The 16,319-nt window shown below is 34.0% G+C and overlaps 2 protein-coding genes and 1 pseudogene across 2 annotated transcripts; 1 reads left to right on the plus strand and 2 right to left on the minus strand.

The window, feature by feature from the left end:
- Positions 1 to 1,829: 1,829 nt before the first annotated feature.
- Positions 1,830 to 4,244, plus strand: LOC111371939 (cytochrome b6-f complex iron-sulfur subunit 2, chloroplastic-like). Its single transcript, XM_022994087.1, has 6 exons — positions 1,830 to 1,862; positions 2,284 to 2,418; positions 2,534 to 2,587; positions 2,751 to 3,006; positions 3,608 to 3,699; positions 4,143 to 4,244. The coding sequence occupies exons 1-6, from the start codon at positions 1,830 to 1,832 to the stop codon at positions 4,242 to 4,244; spliced, it is 672 nt and encodes a 223-aa protein (XP_022849855.1).
- A 5,777-nt stretch (positions 4,245 to 10,021) lies between these two features.
- On the minus strand, positions 10,022 to 14,356 carry LOC111371940 (annotated as a pseudogene).
- A 371-nt stretch (positions 14,357 to 14,727) lies between these two features.
- LOC111372157 (viridiflorene synthase-like) lies at positions 14,728 to 16,313 on the minus strand. Its single transcript, XM_022994353.1, has 5 exons — positions 16,224 to 16,313; positions 15,911 to 16,129; positions 15,665 to 15,803; positions 15,300 to 15,545; positions 14,728 to 15,195 (listed from the first exon to the last, which is right to left on the minus strand). Exons 1-5 carry the CDS (start codon positions 16,298 to 16,300, stop codon positions 14,899 to 14,901), a joined length of 978 nt encoding a protein of 325 aa, XP_022850121.1. The 5' UTR covers positions 16,301 to 16,313; the 3' UTR covers positions 14,728 to 14,898.
- Positions 16,314 to 16,319: the final 6 nt, after the last annotated feature.

Below are 16,319 nucleotides of genomic sequence, written 5' to 3' on the forward strand. Positions count from 1 at the left end.
CATACCTGGGAGTTAGTAAATCTTTCACCTGGCTGTAAGCCTTTAGGCTACAAGTGGTTCTTTAAGAAGAAGATGAAAGCGGACGGCTCCATTGATAAATATAAAGCTCGGCTAGTAATCAAAGGTTATAAGCAAAAGGAAGGCTTAGATTACTTTGATACTTATTCTTCTGTGTCGAGAATAACTTTTATCCGGATGATAATTGCTATTGTGGCCTTGCGAAATCTGAAAATACATCATATGGATGTAAAAACAGCTTTTCTAAATGGAGATTTGAATGAAGAAATCTACATGGAGCAACCAGAGGGGTTTACAGCTCTAGGTCAAGAAAGGAAAGTTTGTAGACTGGTTAAATCGCTATATGGTTTGAAGCAAGCACCGAAGCAATGGCATGAGAAGTTTGATAATACTATACTTTCTAGTGGTTTTAGAATCAATGAGTGCGACATGTGTGTATATGCCAAGGAAACTAATGATGGATATGTCATACTATGTCTATACGTCGACGACATGCTCATTGTCGGTAGCTCTGACAAAATTATCAAAGCCATTAAGAATATGTTAAACTCGAAGTTTGACATGAAAGATATGGGTCTCGCGGATGTCATTTTGGGAGTAAAAATTACTCGAACACCAAATGGACTTGTGTTATCTCAATCTCATTACATTGATAAGATACTAGACAAGTTCAACAAGTCAGTTACCACTGTGGCCAGGACTCCAGCGGATTTGAGTCTCCACTTATCCAAGAACACTGGTGATGGTGTATCACAGTTAGAATATTCTCGGATAATTGGGGGTTTAATGTATTTAATGACTTGTACGAGACCAGATATAGCATACTCAGTTAGCAGATTGAGTTGCTACACGAGTAACCTCAGTGCTGTCCACTGGAAAGCCATTTTTAGGGTGCTACATTATTTAAGGCTCACTCGTGATTTTGGACTGCACTATTCTAGATACCCTGCAGTAATCGAAGGGTATGTTGATGCAAATTGGATATCAGATATGTCAGATACCAAATCTACTAGTGGATATGTCTTCACTCTTGGTGGTGCAGCTGTCTCTTGGAAATCGCCCAAACAAACTTGCATCCCAAGATCTACAATGGAATCAGAGTTCATCTCTTTAGACAAAGTAACTAAAGAAGCAGAGTGGCTTTGCCAGTTTGTTGAGGATATTCCAAGATGGTCAAAGACTGTGCCTGCAATTTGTGTTTATTGCGATAATCAATCAACAATTGGCAGGGCACAGAGCAATATTTATAATGGTAAGTCTCGCCATATTCGAAGACGACACAATACCATTCGACAACTACTCTCACAAAGTATTATCACTCTGGACTACGTGAAGTCAAAGGATAATATTGCGGATCCGCTAACCAAAGAGCTAACTCGAGAGCTAGTTGTAAAAGCATCGAGGGGAATGGGATTGCAGCCTATGACGTTGAAAGGTATCATGGTGGAAACCCAACCTGGCTGAATGGAGATCTCAGGATCTAGGTTCAAAGGGACAACTAAAACATGTATATCTGTGTAAATCACTGAGAATGTTCTCCTTCTGCTCATTCCTATGGTGCTCACAGTGATTGGAAGATACAGGTTAAGCTATGCTTTTAATGACCATTAAGCGTTGTGAAAAACTGAGTTAAGAGGTTACATATGTGAGTGTGAAGTGGGGCCGCTTCTATAAGGATTGGCAAGGCTACATCCTTGAAAAAACACTTGCAGAATCAGGCGACGTGTTCATGGCCAAAACGAACACAATAGTAAGAACTATGCTGTGACTAGAATGGTCCTGTGTGAGATCTATTATCTTGATTTACACAAATGGCGAAACAATTCAAGGCATCAGATCCACTGGTTTGCTAGTAATTCCCGATAGGTTTCACAAGGGAAGGTTCAAAGTTAAATGCTACCTATCCTATGCAGGATTGATTCGTTTTACTCTCTCATTCCTTTTGAGTCTTAGTTTTCATTTTTCATTCATGTGGGGGATTGTTAGAATTGAAGAAAAATATTGAATAGAAGTAATAAAAAATATTGAATAGAAGTCTCTTCATATATTGTAACTCAAGTAACACAAGTCCTTTCATGTTTTTAACTCCTTTATCAATGAATGGTTTAACTCCTTGATTAATGAGCTAGTTTTTCTTCCATTGGTATAAATAGGAGTCTCTTTAGGTTGGAAAATCACAAGTGAAATGCAAAATTCTTCCTCTAAACAACAATCTTCTTTTTCTCACTTTCAAGTTCTTCTTTGTGCTTATAATTTCTTTATGAGATAGAGTATATCACAGCTAGTTCACAGGCGGTTAATGTAGTGCAGCGTGAACCGACAACCTTGTATCCTGGGAATCGAACACCGATCAAAACCTCTTGCACTCCGGTGAGGCGGCGAATTCAATTTAAGAAAACTGTGAATATATAGGCCTTCGATTTGATTTGATTCTCTAATATTTACCTACATTATCTACACATAAATTGTGGTAGTCACGCTCTCTATTTCTCTTCATCTTCCCAAATCTCCGCAGTTTCATCACAGGGCCATGGCTTCTTTCACTGTATCCCGTGTAACCTCGTCTCAGGTAAATTCATCTCATTTCGTTAATCCTTATATTAAATAATATGGGCTTTACATCTTTGCTTTCTTGGGCAGTTGTGCTCTAGCAAGAATGGGATGAACTCACCTTCACAGGAAACGCTCATAAAATGCGTTAGAATCAGCAATTTAGCTCAAAAGGATAATAGGATGAGGGTGTCGTGCATGCAAGTATTCCTGCGGACGATCGCGTGCCTGATATGAGAAAAAGGCAGCTCATGAATTTGCTCCTTTTGGGTGCTATTTCACTTCCCAGTGCTGGCATGTTGCTTCCTTATGCTTCCTTCTTTGTCCCACCTGGGGATTTTCTTTACGCCTTCCTAATTTTTGTGAACAACGGGGGAATAATATATTCTATATGCTCCAAACTTAAATTTAAAGTATTAGCTACAATTTCCATTGCCTGTATTCGAAATGAGTAGCAAAACAGATTATGGGATGATGCATAGAAGAAAATTTTCAGTTGTAGCACTAGAAAGGAAAAATGTATATAGAGAAAATTTATACGTGTTAATAATCTGATGATCGTCTATTTGCGTCGATACAATATTAGTCAATTAAGTTCGCCCATTTGTCTGACTCTTTCTCTTATACTGTCACAATTCACGTGCTCAAGTGTATTTTGACAAGAATGATTGAATTCATTGGACATAAAGCTTTTATAGTCGGAAATCGCTCTTGCCATCTGTGAAGATATTTCTAGTGGATGAAAAACCTCTATTGATGCTGCATTGGGTGGTCTGTGATATAACCCACAAATTTCCATGCTGAGACGAAATGATTAGGTATACATGTCATTCCATGTATTGGGAATGTTTCCATGTGCAAGAAAGACACTTGCAAACAAAAGAGTAATAAAGAGGACACCTTTCATTTCACTCTTTTTCCACCCATACTACTTAGCTTCACAAATTCTGAGTTTGTTTACAGCTTTTCGTTGAGTCAATTCATTCATTCTTGTAAACAGAACATGAGAGTTTATGCCAATTACATGACCAAACTTTAGGTCCAGTAATTGGTAAAAATGCTATTCTTGCCAAATGTGAGGAAAATATGTCGACAAGAAGATCATCTACCAATTTATTCCAATTACTTGAAGTAATCTATTTAGTGGGGATTGTTACTTGTCATTTTGTTTGACCTATAAATCCAATACCACATCACTGCATCTCAGTTGTCGATGTTTTTGGTTAATATCTTTAGCTTCTTATAGGAGTATGAGTAAGATTTATACTGTTAGCTCTGTTCTATATGATGCAAGGACGAAAATTATCATTACTATATTTTTCCACAAACGTTATTCAATAAGTTTTATCGAGTAAAAGATATGGAAATTAAAAGGCATGGAATATTGAAATAAAAATATTGTTTAAAATTATTTCTCTTAATAATTGATTGTGTAGTTATTACACAATCTTTCCTATTAAGTTTATTTCCTTTTATTGTTATTCATAACCCCATAAATAGGGTTATCGTCTTTGTAATATTTACAAGACCATTAATAATACAATTTACATTATTGAATAACGCTGTGTATACAGTCATTGGCCTTGGCTCATGCTGATGTTGATGATGGGGAGGTTGTGTTCGTTCCATGGTTTGAAACAGATTTCAGAACTGGTGAATCTCCATGGTGGGCTTAATTACATTGAATTTGCTTCCTTTTTGTATGAATTTGTCCATCTGTCAAGGAAAACCTTGATTTACAATATATTGACTTGATTCAAAACTGATTGATTGACTGGTCCACGTGATATCAAATTGACGATTTTAGTTTGATGATTTTTACTTACCGTCCTAGTTGGGGTTCTCAAATTTGCGAAGGCACTCAATTGTCAAAAATACTGCACAAATTACAGATTTAAGCGCATTGCAATATTCGGGTCAATGAACTTCAATTTAAGTGCCAATGTAGAATCGAGGTTTTTGGAGTTACACGTCAATCAGCTATCTAATTTTGACATCCACGTTATCAACCAACGTTAAATTGACAGCAGATTGCAGTTAAATTAGAGTTTAGTAATCCACTGAAATCTTTGAATTAAACTGATTTAATATTTGTAACTGTCCGATACCCCGTGACTGCTTACAATTAATAAAGCATAAATGGAAAAAACGACAAACATCCTGCCGAGATTCTCTCTACAACACAGCAACCACCCTACTATGAGATTGAAAATTGATCAATGAGATTTGGGGTTTTGGGGAAATGGTTAATTGCGATTTGTGTTTTGAGAATATAGAGTGGAGATATATGGCAAGGGAGGATAATTCGAGAGAGAAAGGGTTGTGTTTCTGCAATTTTGTTGCTATTTTTTTAGAGATATGAAGATGAAAAGAAAGTTCTTGTTCCTTTTATCATATTGTTATTTTAGATGAAGAAAAAGTCTTTATGCTTTTTCGTCCTTTTCTTACGTTTAATTAGAAGTGGATAATGAACAGATGAAGTTGCTTTTAAGAAATAAGGTATGTACAAGGCACAAGCAATTTTTTATTGTGAAATTGGACAACAAGCGACGAAAAGGGTGTCATGATTAAAACAATAGTCCTCAATTCACATATTCTCACTTGGGAACATTTATGTAATTAGTGCAAATTTGTCTAGGAAATATCTAATTCAAAATTTAGATAACATGTGATACTTATTGATATAAAGATGTGGTTGTGACCTTTTAAAAACATTTACTGATTTACGGTACCTTATCCACTAATGGTTAATATGACAATTTTGGTTCACTCGTGATTGTCGTGTTTAGATTTGCATAAAAGACTTCTGGGACCTTTAGTGCAAAAAAGTCTAAGAAATGTCGAACTTAATTTAAATAACATGGGATACTCATTAATATAAAAATGTGGTGGGAAAATTTTTACATTTGTCTCAATTAGACACATGTATAAATCCCTTACTGTCGTTTCTTAGTATTCACTTTAGCTGCCCTCATCAATTGCCTTGTAAATGCGTGACATAATCAATACCTGTTTGCCTTGGTGAATTCTCCACGACCAACTTGCATGAGTTCAGCACCTTTAAAATGAAGAATCTCAAATGAGAACCTTCAATTAACTTAAATAAAGCCAGATGAACTGTTTTAACCCATAAAAGAATCCAGAAGCATATCCAATCGTCTCAACGAGTCTACTTGTCAAAATCTCTTACAGACCCTCCACTTAAGGAAGTAGTAGCACACATACCGCACGTGCACAACACCTACGTCAACACATTCTTAAACATGAATTATGCTACAATTACACTCATTCTTAAATTGAACGACAACTGACAAAGAGGATAAGTGTTATGATTAAAACAATAGTCCTAAATACATAGATTCTCAATGCGTTGGGACCATTTCCGAAATAAGTGCAAATAAGTCTAGGAAGTATCTTATCTAAAACTTAGATAACATGTGACAAAAAAAAAAAAAAAGGTTGAACCCCAACCTTAAGGGCCCCCACCGACCCTACCCTGGGCCATCGTGGAGGAGGTAAATCACAGGATGTGCCTCCCATGAGTTAAGGTGGAGAGCACATGGATAGGCCAAGGCTATTAACTCATATGGTAACTCCCGCTTGCAACAAAACCAATTCCACTTTGTGGGGAATCGAACTCTGCACACTGCCGCGCTGAGCCCTATCCGTCATCCCCTTTGCCACTGGGAGATATGCCCTGAGGGCACAACATGTGACAATCTTTGACATAAAGATGTGGTTGTGACAATTTAAAAGTTTTTACGGTACCTCATTTGCTAATAGTTAATATGAAAATTTTGGTTCACTCCCAATTGTCGTGTTTAGATTTGGACAAAAGACTTGGAGGATTATTTTTCGCAATTAGTGATGTCAGTTGATTGAAAAATTAAAAAAAACGTCAAAAACATTGACCCGTCATCAACAAATAATCTCTCTCTCTCTCTCTCTCTCACACACACACGACAACTTGATGAGCAATGTATTTTAGAGCATGTTTGGTAGCCATTTTCTTCAAAATGCATTTTTCTCTTCTTCTTTTCAACCACACATTCTTTATTAAAATAATATTACACGTAAATCAAAAAAAATTCTTATTTTTCAACCACACATTTCACATCAATTTACTATTCTCAAATGCATTTTTACATAAAAATATCTATCAAACACCCCCTTAATGCTCAAACAGTTGGTAGACACGAATATGCTGCTTTTGCTAATTACTACATCTTTTGGGCACAGATTTTGCCACATTAAAGGAATTCAACACACACTCTTCACAAATATTTTTCAATAGAAACGGGTTGAAAATATTAAAAGAGATACTGCGCACATGCTCTAAATGAATTGTTTTATATCTAATCTTGTCATTCAAATCGATATTTTCCATGTTCGGGTTCTGTTAGATGGGTATCATCTCATTTGTTTGTTGAAAATAATTAAGAGATTTAATAGAAGTGCACATTAAAAGGAATTCTATTTGTAATGATTTTGGAATCTATTCAAAGTTTATTTGACAAGTTCTAACTGAAGTTCTATTTCGAAGACTTACTGGGAGATGGAATTTGTTGGATTTAAAGATAACAAGATAAGTAAACTTTTAAGCATTATGTTTCATCTACAAATCTACTTTAGGGTTTGAATTGTTCCCTATATATAATTGGCTTTTCTCTACAATTTAATTCTATGGTTAGAAATCTAAAGAGTAAGTAGGGTTTTCAATGCTTATGTTTAATCTCATTACAAGTTAGACAAATTATAAATATAAAATCATTGTATTCTCTCTTCATATTATAATAAAATTTCAATTCTCTGCAAAATTACATTATTTTTGTATTTTTGTGACCAAGTACTTCATATTATGACTATAATCTCTAATTTTCTCCAACAACTTGGTATTGAATTAATCCAGTATCATCTAACTTTTCACAACAAACTGGTATCAAAGCTGTTCTTTTGTAATAAAGTGGTTTTAGATATGGTCCGAATTATATAAAGTGATATAAAAGCTTTTGGTGTTGAAATTCTTGGGAAGATCGAAGTTTTGATCAAGTTAATACCTCAACTTGATCTTTCGTGATGGCAACAATGAAGTCGGATATTCCGTTTTTAGATCGCAATATAAGATTTTCATTGTGACAAGTAAAGATACATGTAGCACTCACTGAGATGGATTGGACGACTCGTTGATATTTGACAAGATGCCCACAACTTGGATTACGGAGGAGAAACAATGGAGGGGTCGAAAAGCCATATCTTAAATACATCTTCATCTTTCAAATGATATTTTTCAAGACGTTTTGATGGAGAAGTAAGCCATTGCATTATGGTTAAAATTGGAACAATTATGCATGATGCAGAGTCTTACTAGCAAATTGCATCTAAAGCAATGTCTATATTTTTATCGTATGATAGAAGGTATATCTCTTAAAGATCACTTTGCTGCTTTTAAAGAAATTGTTGCTGATTTAGAGACCTTGAAAGTCAAATATGATGAAGAAGACTTAAGATTGTTTTTATAGTGTTCATTGCCTGCCTCACACGTCTTTTAAAGACACAATACCATATAGTCGTGATACTCTCACCATCGAAGATGTCTACGATACTCTATATTCAAAGGAGAAGATAAAGCATATTGTTGAGATCCATGGAGATGGCCTTATTCTTGATGGTGGTTGTGCAAGGAGTGAGTTAAGGTCTAACTTCAAAATTTATAGCAAGAATTCGAGACACTTAATTAAGGATTGCTATAAATTGCATAATATAGAAAATTTGGCTGCAACTTTTTAGAAAGAAAAGCAATTAGATACTTCAGGGGAAGCCATTGTTGCAGAAACTTCTCACGGTGATGAGAAACTTTTACTTATGTCTCACTACAACTCCAAACCTGATGAGGCTTAGATTTTGGATACAGTTTGCACTTTTCATATGTTGCCTAATCAGGAATTGTTTTCAACATACGAGGAAGTTACAAAGGTGTTGTGGTAATCGGTAATAACATACCTTGTCGGACAACAGGTATTGGCGGGGTCAGAGTAAAAATATTTGATGGAACAGTTAGAACACTTGATGCAATGAGAAAATGTTGCAGATCTAAAGAGAAATCTTATCTCATTAAATACTCTTGATTTAAAGGAGTACAGGTACAATGTTGAAGATAGAATCATAAAGTTATCGAAGGAGCTCATGTTGAGCTGACGGGGTATAGAAAATTCCATTTATATATCTTGCAAGGTGATACAGAATCTTCAAGTAATTAGCATATTTTAAGAATTCGAGCGGATTTAGAGTTGACTTCTATACCATTGAAGTTTAATTTTGGATATTCTTTTAAGAATACTTCTTAGTTGAGTTTTGAAAATATGGGTAAACCTATCCTGCAGCGTCGACGATGGTACAATTCTGTTACAATGCTTGTTTCAACCTTGTTTGGTAAATATCAATCATGTTTTTTATTTTGTTGCTCGTGATTCAAGCAACTTTGATGTCCAAGGTATTTTTTGAAATTTTTTAAATACACAGTTATTGAGTTTTACCCTAGTTAGGGTAGCAGAAGTAGAGAATACTTCCAGTTGGAATTGTTGATGAAGAAGTTTGTTTGTGTTTTTATTGAAGAGTTCAAGTTTATTCCTTGCAGTGTAATTTGTCCGCAGGTGGAGAATTTTTCTAGGTTTTGTTCATTTCAATGGAATTTGTGTCAAAGTGAAAATTGTTAGAATTTGGGTGTGGCCAAATTATTTGTTGAAAATAATTGAGTTCTAATTAGAGTGCACATTAAGAGAAATTCTATTTGAAATCCTTCAAAATCTATTTGACAAGTTCTAGTTGAAATACTATTGGGAGTTGAAATTTGTATTTAACTTAAATAAATCAAGATAAAGAAATTTTTGTGCATTTTATTTCGTCTACAACTCTATGTTTAGGGTTTGAATTGTTCCCTATATATATTTGGTTATTTTTTTCAATTTAGTTGGGTTATTTAATCTCATTATAAGTTAGACAAATTATAAACACTAAATCATTTTATTGTTCTTCATATTATAATAAAATCTCAATTCTCTATAAAATTATATTATTCTTGTATTTTTATGATCAATTACTTCATATTATGCCTATAATATATTATTTTCTCAAACAACTTGCTAAAGCTTATACTTGCATCAACATATTTAGATTAGTTATTAAATAGTTATTAAATACCAATCACACGTGGAAAATAATAGGACTTATTCGTACCGAGGTCTTCAATGATCACTTTTTACCCACCAAAAACCTTACCAATCAATATCTGATCCATGAAAGAGTCTTGAAGAAATAAATGTTCTGGTTGCTAAATCTTTTATCGATGGAGCACTTATATTTTGTAGAGCACGAACACTAGGGTCTAGGAAGATATATTATTATAAGAAAGAATCAATAACTCTTAAACAACGACAAATAAGTTTTACAACTTATTTGAAGCTTTTTGCTTTATCTTCGTGGATAATAAATAATAACAAAGATAAAAAATGAAAAATAACCATGTTCGATTACATCAATTTTTCACCAACTTGATCCCTACTAGCATTAGACCTCAATGGGATCAATAAACAAAGAAATGATGTGGGGTTTCAAAACTTTTTGTGGCTATGTATATCCATCTTCGTTGCCTTTATAAGTGACATCTATAATACGTTCAAGGTTGAGAATGCGCATTAAAATTTCTCTTGATGAGGAAGTTGGTCGCATATACTCTTCATTAATATCCTTCCATGCATTTGTAACCATTTCAATAAACTTATCAACTGCCACTTCTTTAGTCACCTGGTTCTCTTTCATGTATGATTCGATGTCAGTGGCAATTTGGCCTCAATAAGGCAAAACTTGTAGAAGATAGATAAGTAAATGAGGTTGTTTATTTGAAGAATTGTAGCGTCCTTATAACAAACTTTGAGTGCATTGCATACCTCATATGTAGCAATGTCATCAATGAGTCGACATATTATGAGGCTAGCAACAAGCATTTTAGGTTTATTGCTCAGCCATTCAAAGTCTTCCTCAGTGACAGATTTGATCCCCCCAACAAGGATGTAGTTGTATGATAAACATAAGTGCATGTGATTAAGGCATTGCTCATATATTCAGAAAACAGTGGCAAGTATCCTTCAATGAACCACTTGGCTTCTCACTTCATTCTTAAACCCTTCAATCTCGTTGGCATATTTTTCTGCCATTACTATTTGAAACCTATTAGAAGTTCTTTCATAGCCTAGCCATATTACTATTTGAAACCTGGTTACTACAAGTTTTTTTTTTTTTTTTGGGTCGTTGTAGCACCACCAGATGCAATGACTGCTTTGCTATAGTTTTTTCCCATTTTTGAGCCTGGCTGATTTAATTTTGGTTTTATCATCTCGTTCCATTTTGTATCCTTTTTCCATGTCGAATGCGTCGACATATTCCTATTTAAATTCCATTGGTAAATCTTCGCTTTTGTGTCAAAAATCAATAGGCTATCATAATTCTTGTTTAAATCGGCATTCACTAACATATTGGGATTTGAAGAAGACATGTAACGCCCCGACCCCTAGTGGATCGGAACGCTACTTACTTTACTTAACTTAACCGGTGGTTTAGTAACAAGTGTATACGTTTTAGTGGAAGCTTACATCTTCGGATAATAATTTAAATAACAATACTTCAAATACTTTAAACAAAAATACTGAATCATTTTTCAAAACAACAAAATGTAATTTATTTGAAGAAAACATAACAAGTTCTCGCATTCTGCGTTATTCAAAATTTTAAAGAAATAACATTAGAAAATATTTCATAAAAATAAATTCAAATCACTTATTCACCGGATTTCCATGGACTCGTTACATCACTCTCCATCTTCTCCTCCATCCATACTCGAGATAGAATTCCTTCAATCTGTAGAGATGAGATTAAACCCGTGAGTTGAAAAACTCAATATGTGTCATAGGTGCATTAGTGATCAAGTTATACATTTCAAAACATTAACTTTATAACTTTTCATACATGCCGTACCCAGAGGCACCATTTGACATGAAGGGATATGCTGTACCCGAGGGCAACATTTGACATATGAACATTTCTTCAACATAGAGGGGTATACCGTACCGGAGTACCATTTGACATACAACCATTAACATAGAGGGATTTACCGTACCGGAGTACCATTTGACATACAAACATTAACATGAATCGAAACTTATAATTTAACACGATTAAACACATTGCACCTCTACCTACTTGATTGATGCTTTTGAAACTTGGATTGAAAACTTCGATGAAACTTGGACGTTGAAAGAAATGCACTCCTTAGATGTTTGAAAATCGTTGAAAATTGATGCTTGAAAACATTTCTTAAACTTCTAGGAAAAATAGTTTTCCTCCCTCTCTTTTTCTCTTTTGGAAACTTTTTTTTTAGTATGTAAAAGCTCTTGCTTTTGGTGTGAAAAAAAATGAGTGAAATGAGGTCTCTATTTATAGGTAAATATTCCATAACTTAAAGTAAATGAAGGGTCAAATTTCATTTAAGAGAGAAAACATGGGTGCTATTTAAGTTTGAGGTTAAATGCTTCAATTTAGTGGGGTTTTTATTGCCAAAAATGTGGGTGGCCCTTTGAGAAAATAATTGATGAAAATAAATATTTAAATTCTAGAGAAAAATGAGAATTTTCGATCGACCGGTTGTTGTCTAGTTGACACTGCATAGCTTTCAATTTTTCTATCATAACTTCTTCTTCTGATATCCGATTGAGGTAATTCAAAGTGCGTTGGAAAGCTAACTCAAAGAGCTACAACTTTTATTTAGATATCATTTTCCAAATCGAATGTTTCCTATGTCGAAAATGGGTCTCAAATGAGACTAAAAATCTGAAGTATACTTTAATCATCCAATATTCATATCTTAGTGCCACTAAGGTGTCTAGAATTATTTGGGGTTCTACAAGACAAAAAGATTATAGTTAACGAACAAAAACTACGCACCCTCTTAGTGGCGATTTGATGTGATGTGTCAATATTTACATCGATTGATATAATTATTTTAAATGCCAATTAAGTTAATAAGAAGACTTGCTGGCGTAGTTGTACTAACTCATCTTATTGTATAATTAAACTTATCACTATATCACGAACTTCGGGATATAACTGAGCTCTATTAGTAAAATTGATGAAACGGAATTTTAAGTTTTGAGGTCTAATTATTATCGCTATAAAGAGTTTGTATGTGAATCAACGTATCTCTCTCTCTCTCTCTAAATAGGGGCCATCATTAAGGTCTATGTAATCACCATAAAAAAGAGAGGCAAGAGAAAATAGAAATTGTAATTGTAATTTTTCTCTTGTAAACCTTTTTTCATTACAATAAATTACTACAACGATGAGAAGATGACGTAGTTTCACATTAAGATGGACATCTATAAACCTTGTGTATTCTTCTATGTATTTTCGTCCCTTATTGTGATTTTATTGTTCTTGATGGTATAGAATTATGGTTTTTAATTCTCAACGCAAATTCATGCGAAATATGATTAGAATTGCAAAACATTCATTGATTCGCTAGAATACATATAATTTTGTTAATTCGCTAGAATTATCAAATAATTAGAAGAATTGAGAAACTCTCAAAATTTTATTCTTGAATAACTAAAGTACAATAATGCTACAATGAGAGTTTAAATAATAAAATCTAGTTAGAAATTTCCAATGTTGTGAAATATCTAATTGATCCTTAATAAATAAACAATTAAGTGAATAAATAAAAATTAATCAAAACTATTAAATTAATTAAAACCATCCCCGTGTTAATCCTATCGCATTAGGTACGCTACAAAGTAAGCTATATAAAATTTTGTCGCTAGTGACTTATCACTGAGAAATCGTTCAATCCTTGCAATGTACATCCCAATCTATGTTTGAAACTCATTTTATTTTGTTATGTGACTAATAAATACCTTATCAATATTTTTTTGGGTCATCAAATATTGCTTCTCGTAGGTAGCCTACTACAACAATGGAAAAAACCACAAAATAAATATAAAAATAATTGACTAATAACTATTGGTGAAACAAGTTTATGGTGAAATAATATCTATATGAGATGATTTGACGACCAATAGGCGACCAACTATTGGTCGTCAAATCATCTATTTTTATTGACACGTGTCAATTTGATTGTCGAAACCCCAATCACACGCCAAGTCAACTACCAATCCATTTTTGGTGTTGAACAAGATCAGTGACCAACAATTGGTCGCTACATCATTATTCTCAAAAAGTGTTTAGCGACCAGTCTCTATCGATTGCAAAAAATGGAGCTTATTCGGTTAAGAGCTTATGCGACCACTTCTAATTGGATTGTTTCACCAACTGTTAGTCTCTAAAACTTATAATTTCACAAACTACTTTCAGTTTGATTGCTTAAAATCCAACCACACGCGAAAAAAGCAGAAATGAACACTTCTTGTTTGGTAAATGAAACCAAACAACAACGACCAACCATTGGTCGTAAAGCTTATACTTTCACAAGCCACTTTTATATAATTGGCCACTAAAATTACAATCACACGCGAGAAAGAAGTGGGGTTTATTACGCTGAAGCCACTTCTTGTTTAGTCGTTAAACCAACCATCAGCGACAAACCATGGTCTCTAAAGCTTAGATTTTCACCGAACTCATTTAGATTGGTAGCTAAAACTACAAAAACACGTGAACAAAAGAGGGGTTTATTCCCATCGAGGCCTTCAACGACCACTTTTTGTTTTGTCGTTGAACCAACCATCAGCGACCAACCGTGATTGCTAAAGCTTATACTTTCATCAACACATTTAGATTAGTTGTTAAGTCCCAATAACACGTGAAAAATAATAGATCTTATTTGTGCCGAGGTTTTCAATGATCACTTTTTGTTTGGTTGCTATGTCAAGAATCCATTTATTGATTAGTGAAACCACAATCATGTGCGAAAAAAATAAGTTGGGTTTATTCATATCAAGGTCTATAATGACCAATTCTTGTTTGATTGCGGAAACGGACCACAAGGGACAAATTTTTAGTCGCCAAAGGTTATAAAAAAAAAAATAGTCCATATTTAACCAACCAAAAACCTTACCAATCAATATCTGATCCATGTAAGTGTCTTGAAGCAATAAATGTTTTGGTCACTAAATCTTTTATCGATGGAGAACAATGAATAAGGTTTACAGCTTATTTGAAGCTTTTTGCTTTATCTCCGTGGATAATAAGTAATAACAAAGATAAAAAATAAAAAACAACCATGTTCGATTACAACAATTTTTTTCACCAACTTGATCCCTATTAACATTAGACCTCAACGAGATCAATAAACAAAGAAATGATGTGGGGTTTCAAAACTTTTTGTGGTTGTGTATATCCATCTTCATTGCCTTTATAAGTGACATCTATAATACGTTCAAGGTTGAGAATGCGCATTAGAATTTCTCTTGGTGAGGAAGTTGGTCGCATATACTCTTCATTAATATCCTTCCATGCATTTGTAACCATTTCAAAAAACTTATCAACTGCCACTTCTTTAGTCACCTGGTTCTCTTTCATGTATGATTCGATGCCGGTGGCAATTTGGCCCCTTTCCTTTTCAACCTTCAATAAGGCAAAATTTGTAGAAAATACTTAGATAAGTAAATAAGGTTGCTTATTTGTAGAATTGTAGCATCCTTATAACAAACTTTGAGTGCATTTCATACCTCATATGTAGCAATGTCATCAACAAGTCGACATATTATGAGGCTAGCAACAAGCATTTTAGGTTTATTGCTCAGCCATTCAAAGTCTTTCTCGGTCACAGATTTGATCCCCAACAAGGATGTAGTTGTATGATAAACATAAGTGCATGTGATTAAGGCATTGCTCATGTACTCAGAAAACGGTGGCATGTATCCTTCAATGAACCACTTGGCTTCCACATAGTATGTCCTCACAAGTTCTTTCAACTGCATACAAATTAGTAGATATTTGAGTAACATGAGGAAGGGAAATTAACTATAAAAAACCAAATGCAAGAATAATATGAACTTAGTAATAGCGGATTAATAGTAAATGTATTACTTACAGCTTCTTTTGCATAATGGACCGCATAAGATCTTCCTTCTTTTGATAGTTCTTCATCAAATTGCTCATAAAGATCTAAAAGAGCACTATAGAATGGTTTAATGTACTCAGGAAGCCGATCAACTTCACTAATGTCCCACCTAAAAAACAAATTCTCATAATTATGATCACAAAGAAACAATTGATTACCTTACGAAACTATTTTGTATTAATAATGTGGATAAACTTAAAAGAAAGAAATATGTACCTCATAATGGCCTCTGTAAAAACTTCAAGTTCTTCAACTGTACCATAGGCATCATATGTATCATCTATTATCGATGTCATTGCAATGGTTTTGGTGAGCATGATTCGAGCAATTGAATATTGAGGTTCATGATAAACACCCATAGCCCAGAAAAAGCATTCTACCACTCTATCTCTAGCATATGGAAGCTTAGAAACAAGGTCCAAATCCTTCCACCACCTGCAATATACATAAGGAATGTATATTATTAATTAATGTAAACACACACAGAGACAGAGAGAGCTATTTTATGTAATTGTCAATTGAACATTACCTTGATACTTCATAGAGCTCCTTTTTATGCAACATTTGCAAATAATTATAGTCTAATTTGGCAAATCTAAGCAGCATTTCATTTTTGGACTCATCT

Source organism: Olea europaea, chromosome 23 (genome assembly GCF_002742605.1).
Source record: "Olea europaea var. sylvestris chromosome 23, O_europaea_v1, whole genome shotgun sequence".
In the NCBI taxonomy this organism is placed as follows: domain Eukaryota; kingdom Viridiplantae; phylum Streptophyta; class Magnoliopsida; order Lamiales; family Oleaceae; genus Olea; species Olea europaea.

Excerpts from the sequence above, each read along its gene's own strand:
- LOC111371939 (XM_022994087.1), top strand. The coding sequence starts at position 1,830 with ATGGCGAAACAATTCAAGGCATCAGATCCACTG. Across the intron at positions 1,863-2,283 it reads TCAAGGCATCAGATCCACTG|ATAGAGTATATCACAGCTAG; the intron begins GTTTGCTAGTAA and ends TTTCTTTATGAG. Across the intron at positions 2,419-2,533 it reads GAATTCAATTTAAGAAAACT|TTTCATCACAGGGCCATGGC; the intron begins GTGAATATATAG and ends AAATCTCCGCAG.
- LOC111372157 (XM_022994353.1), bottom strand. The coding sequence starts at position 16,300 with ATGCTGCTTAGATTTGCCAAATTAGACTATAATTATTTGCAAATGTTG. Across the intron at positions 15,804-15,910 it reads TTTACAGAGGCCATTATGAG|GTGGGACATTAGTGAAGTTG; the intron begins GTACATATTTCT and ends TTTGTTTTTTAG. Across the intron at positions 15,546-15,664 it reads TCCATTATGCAAAAGAAGCT|TTGAAAGAACTTGTGAGGAC; the intron begins GTAAGTAATACA and ends ATTTGTATGCAG.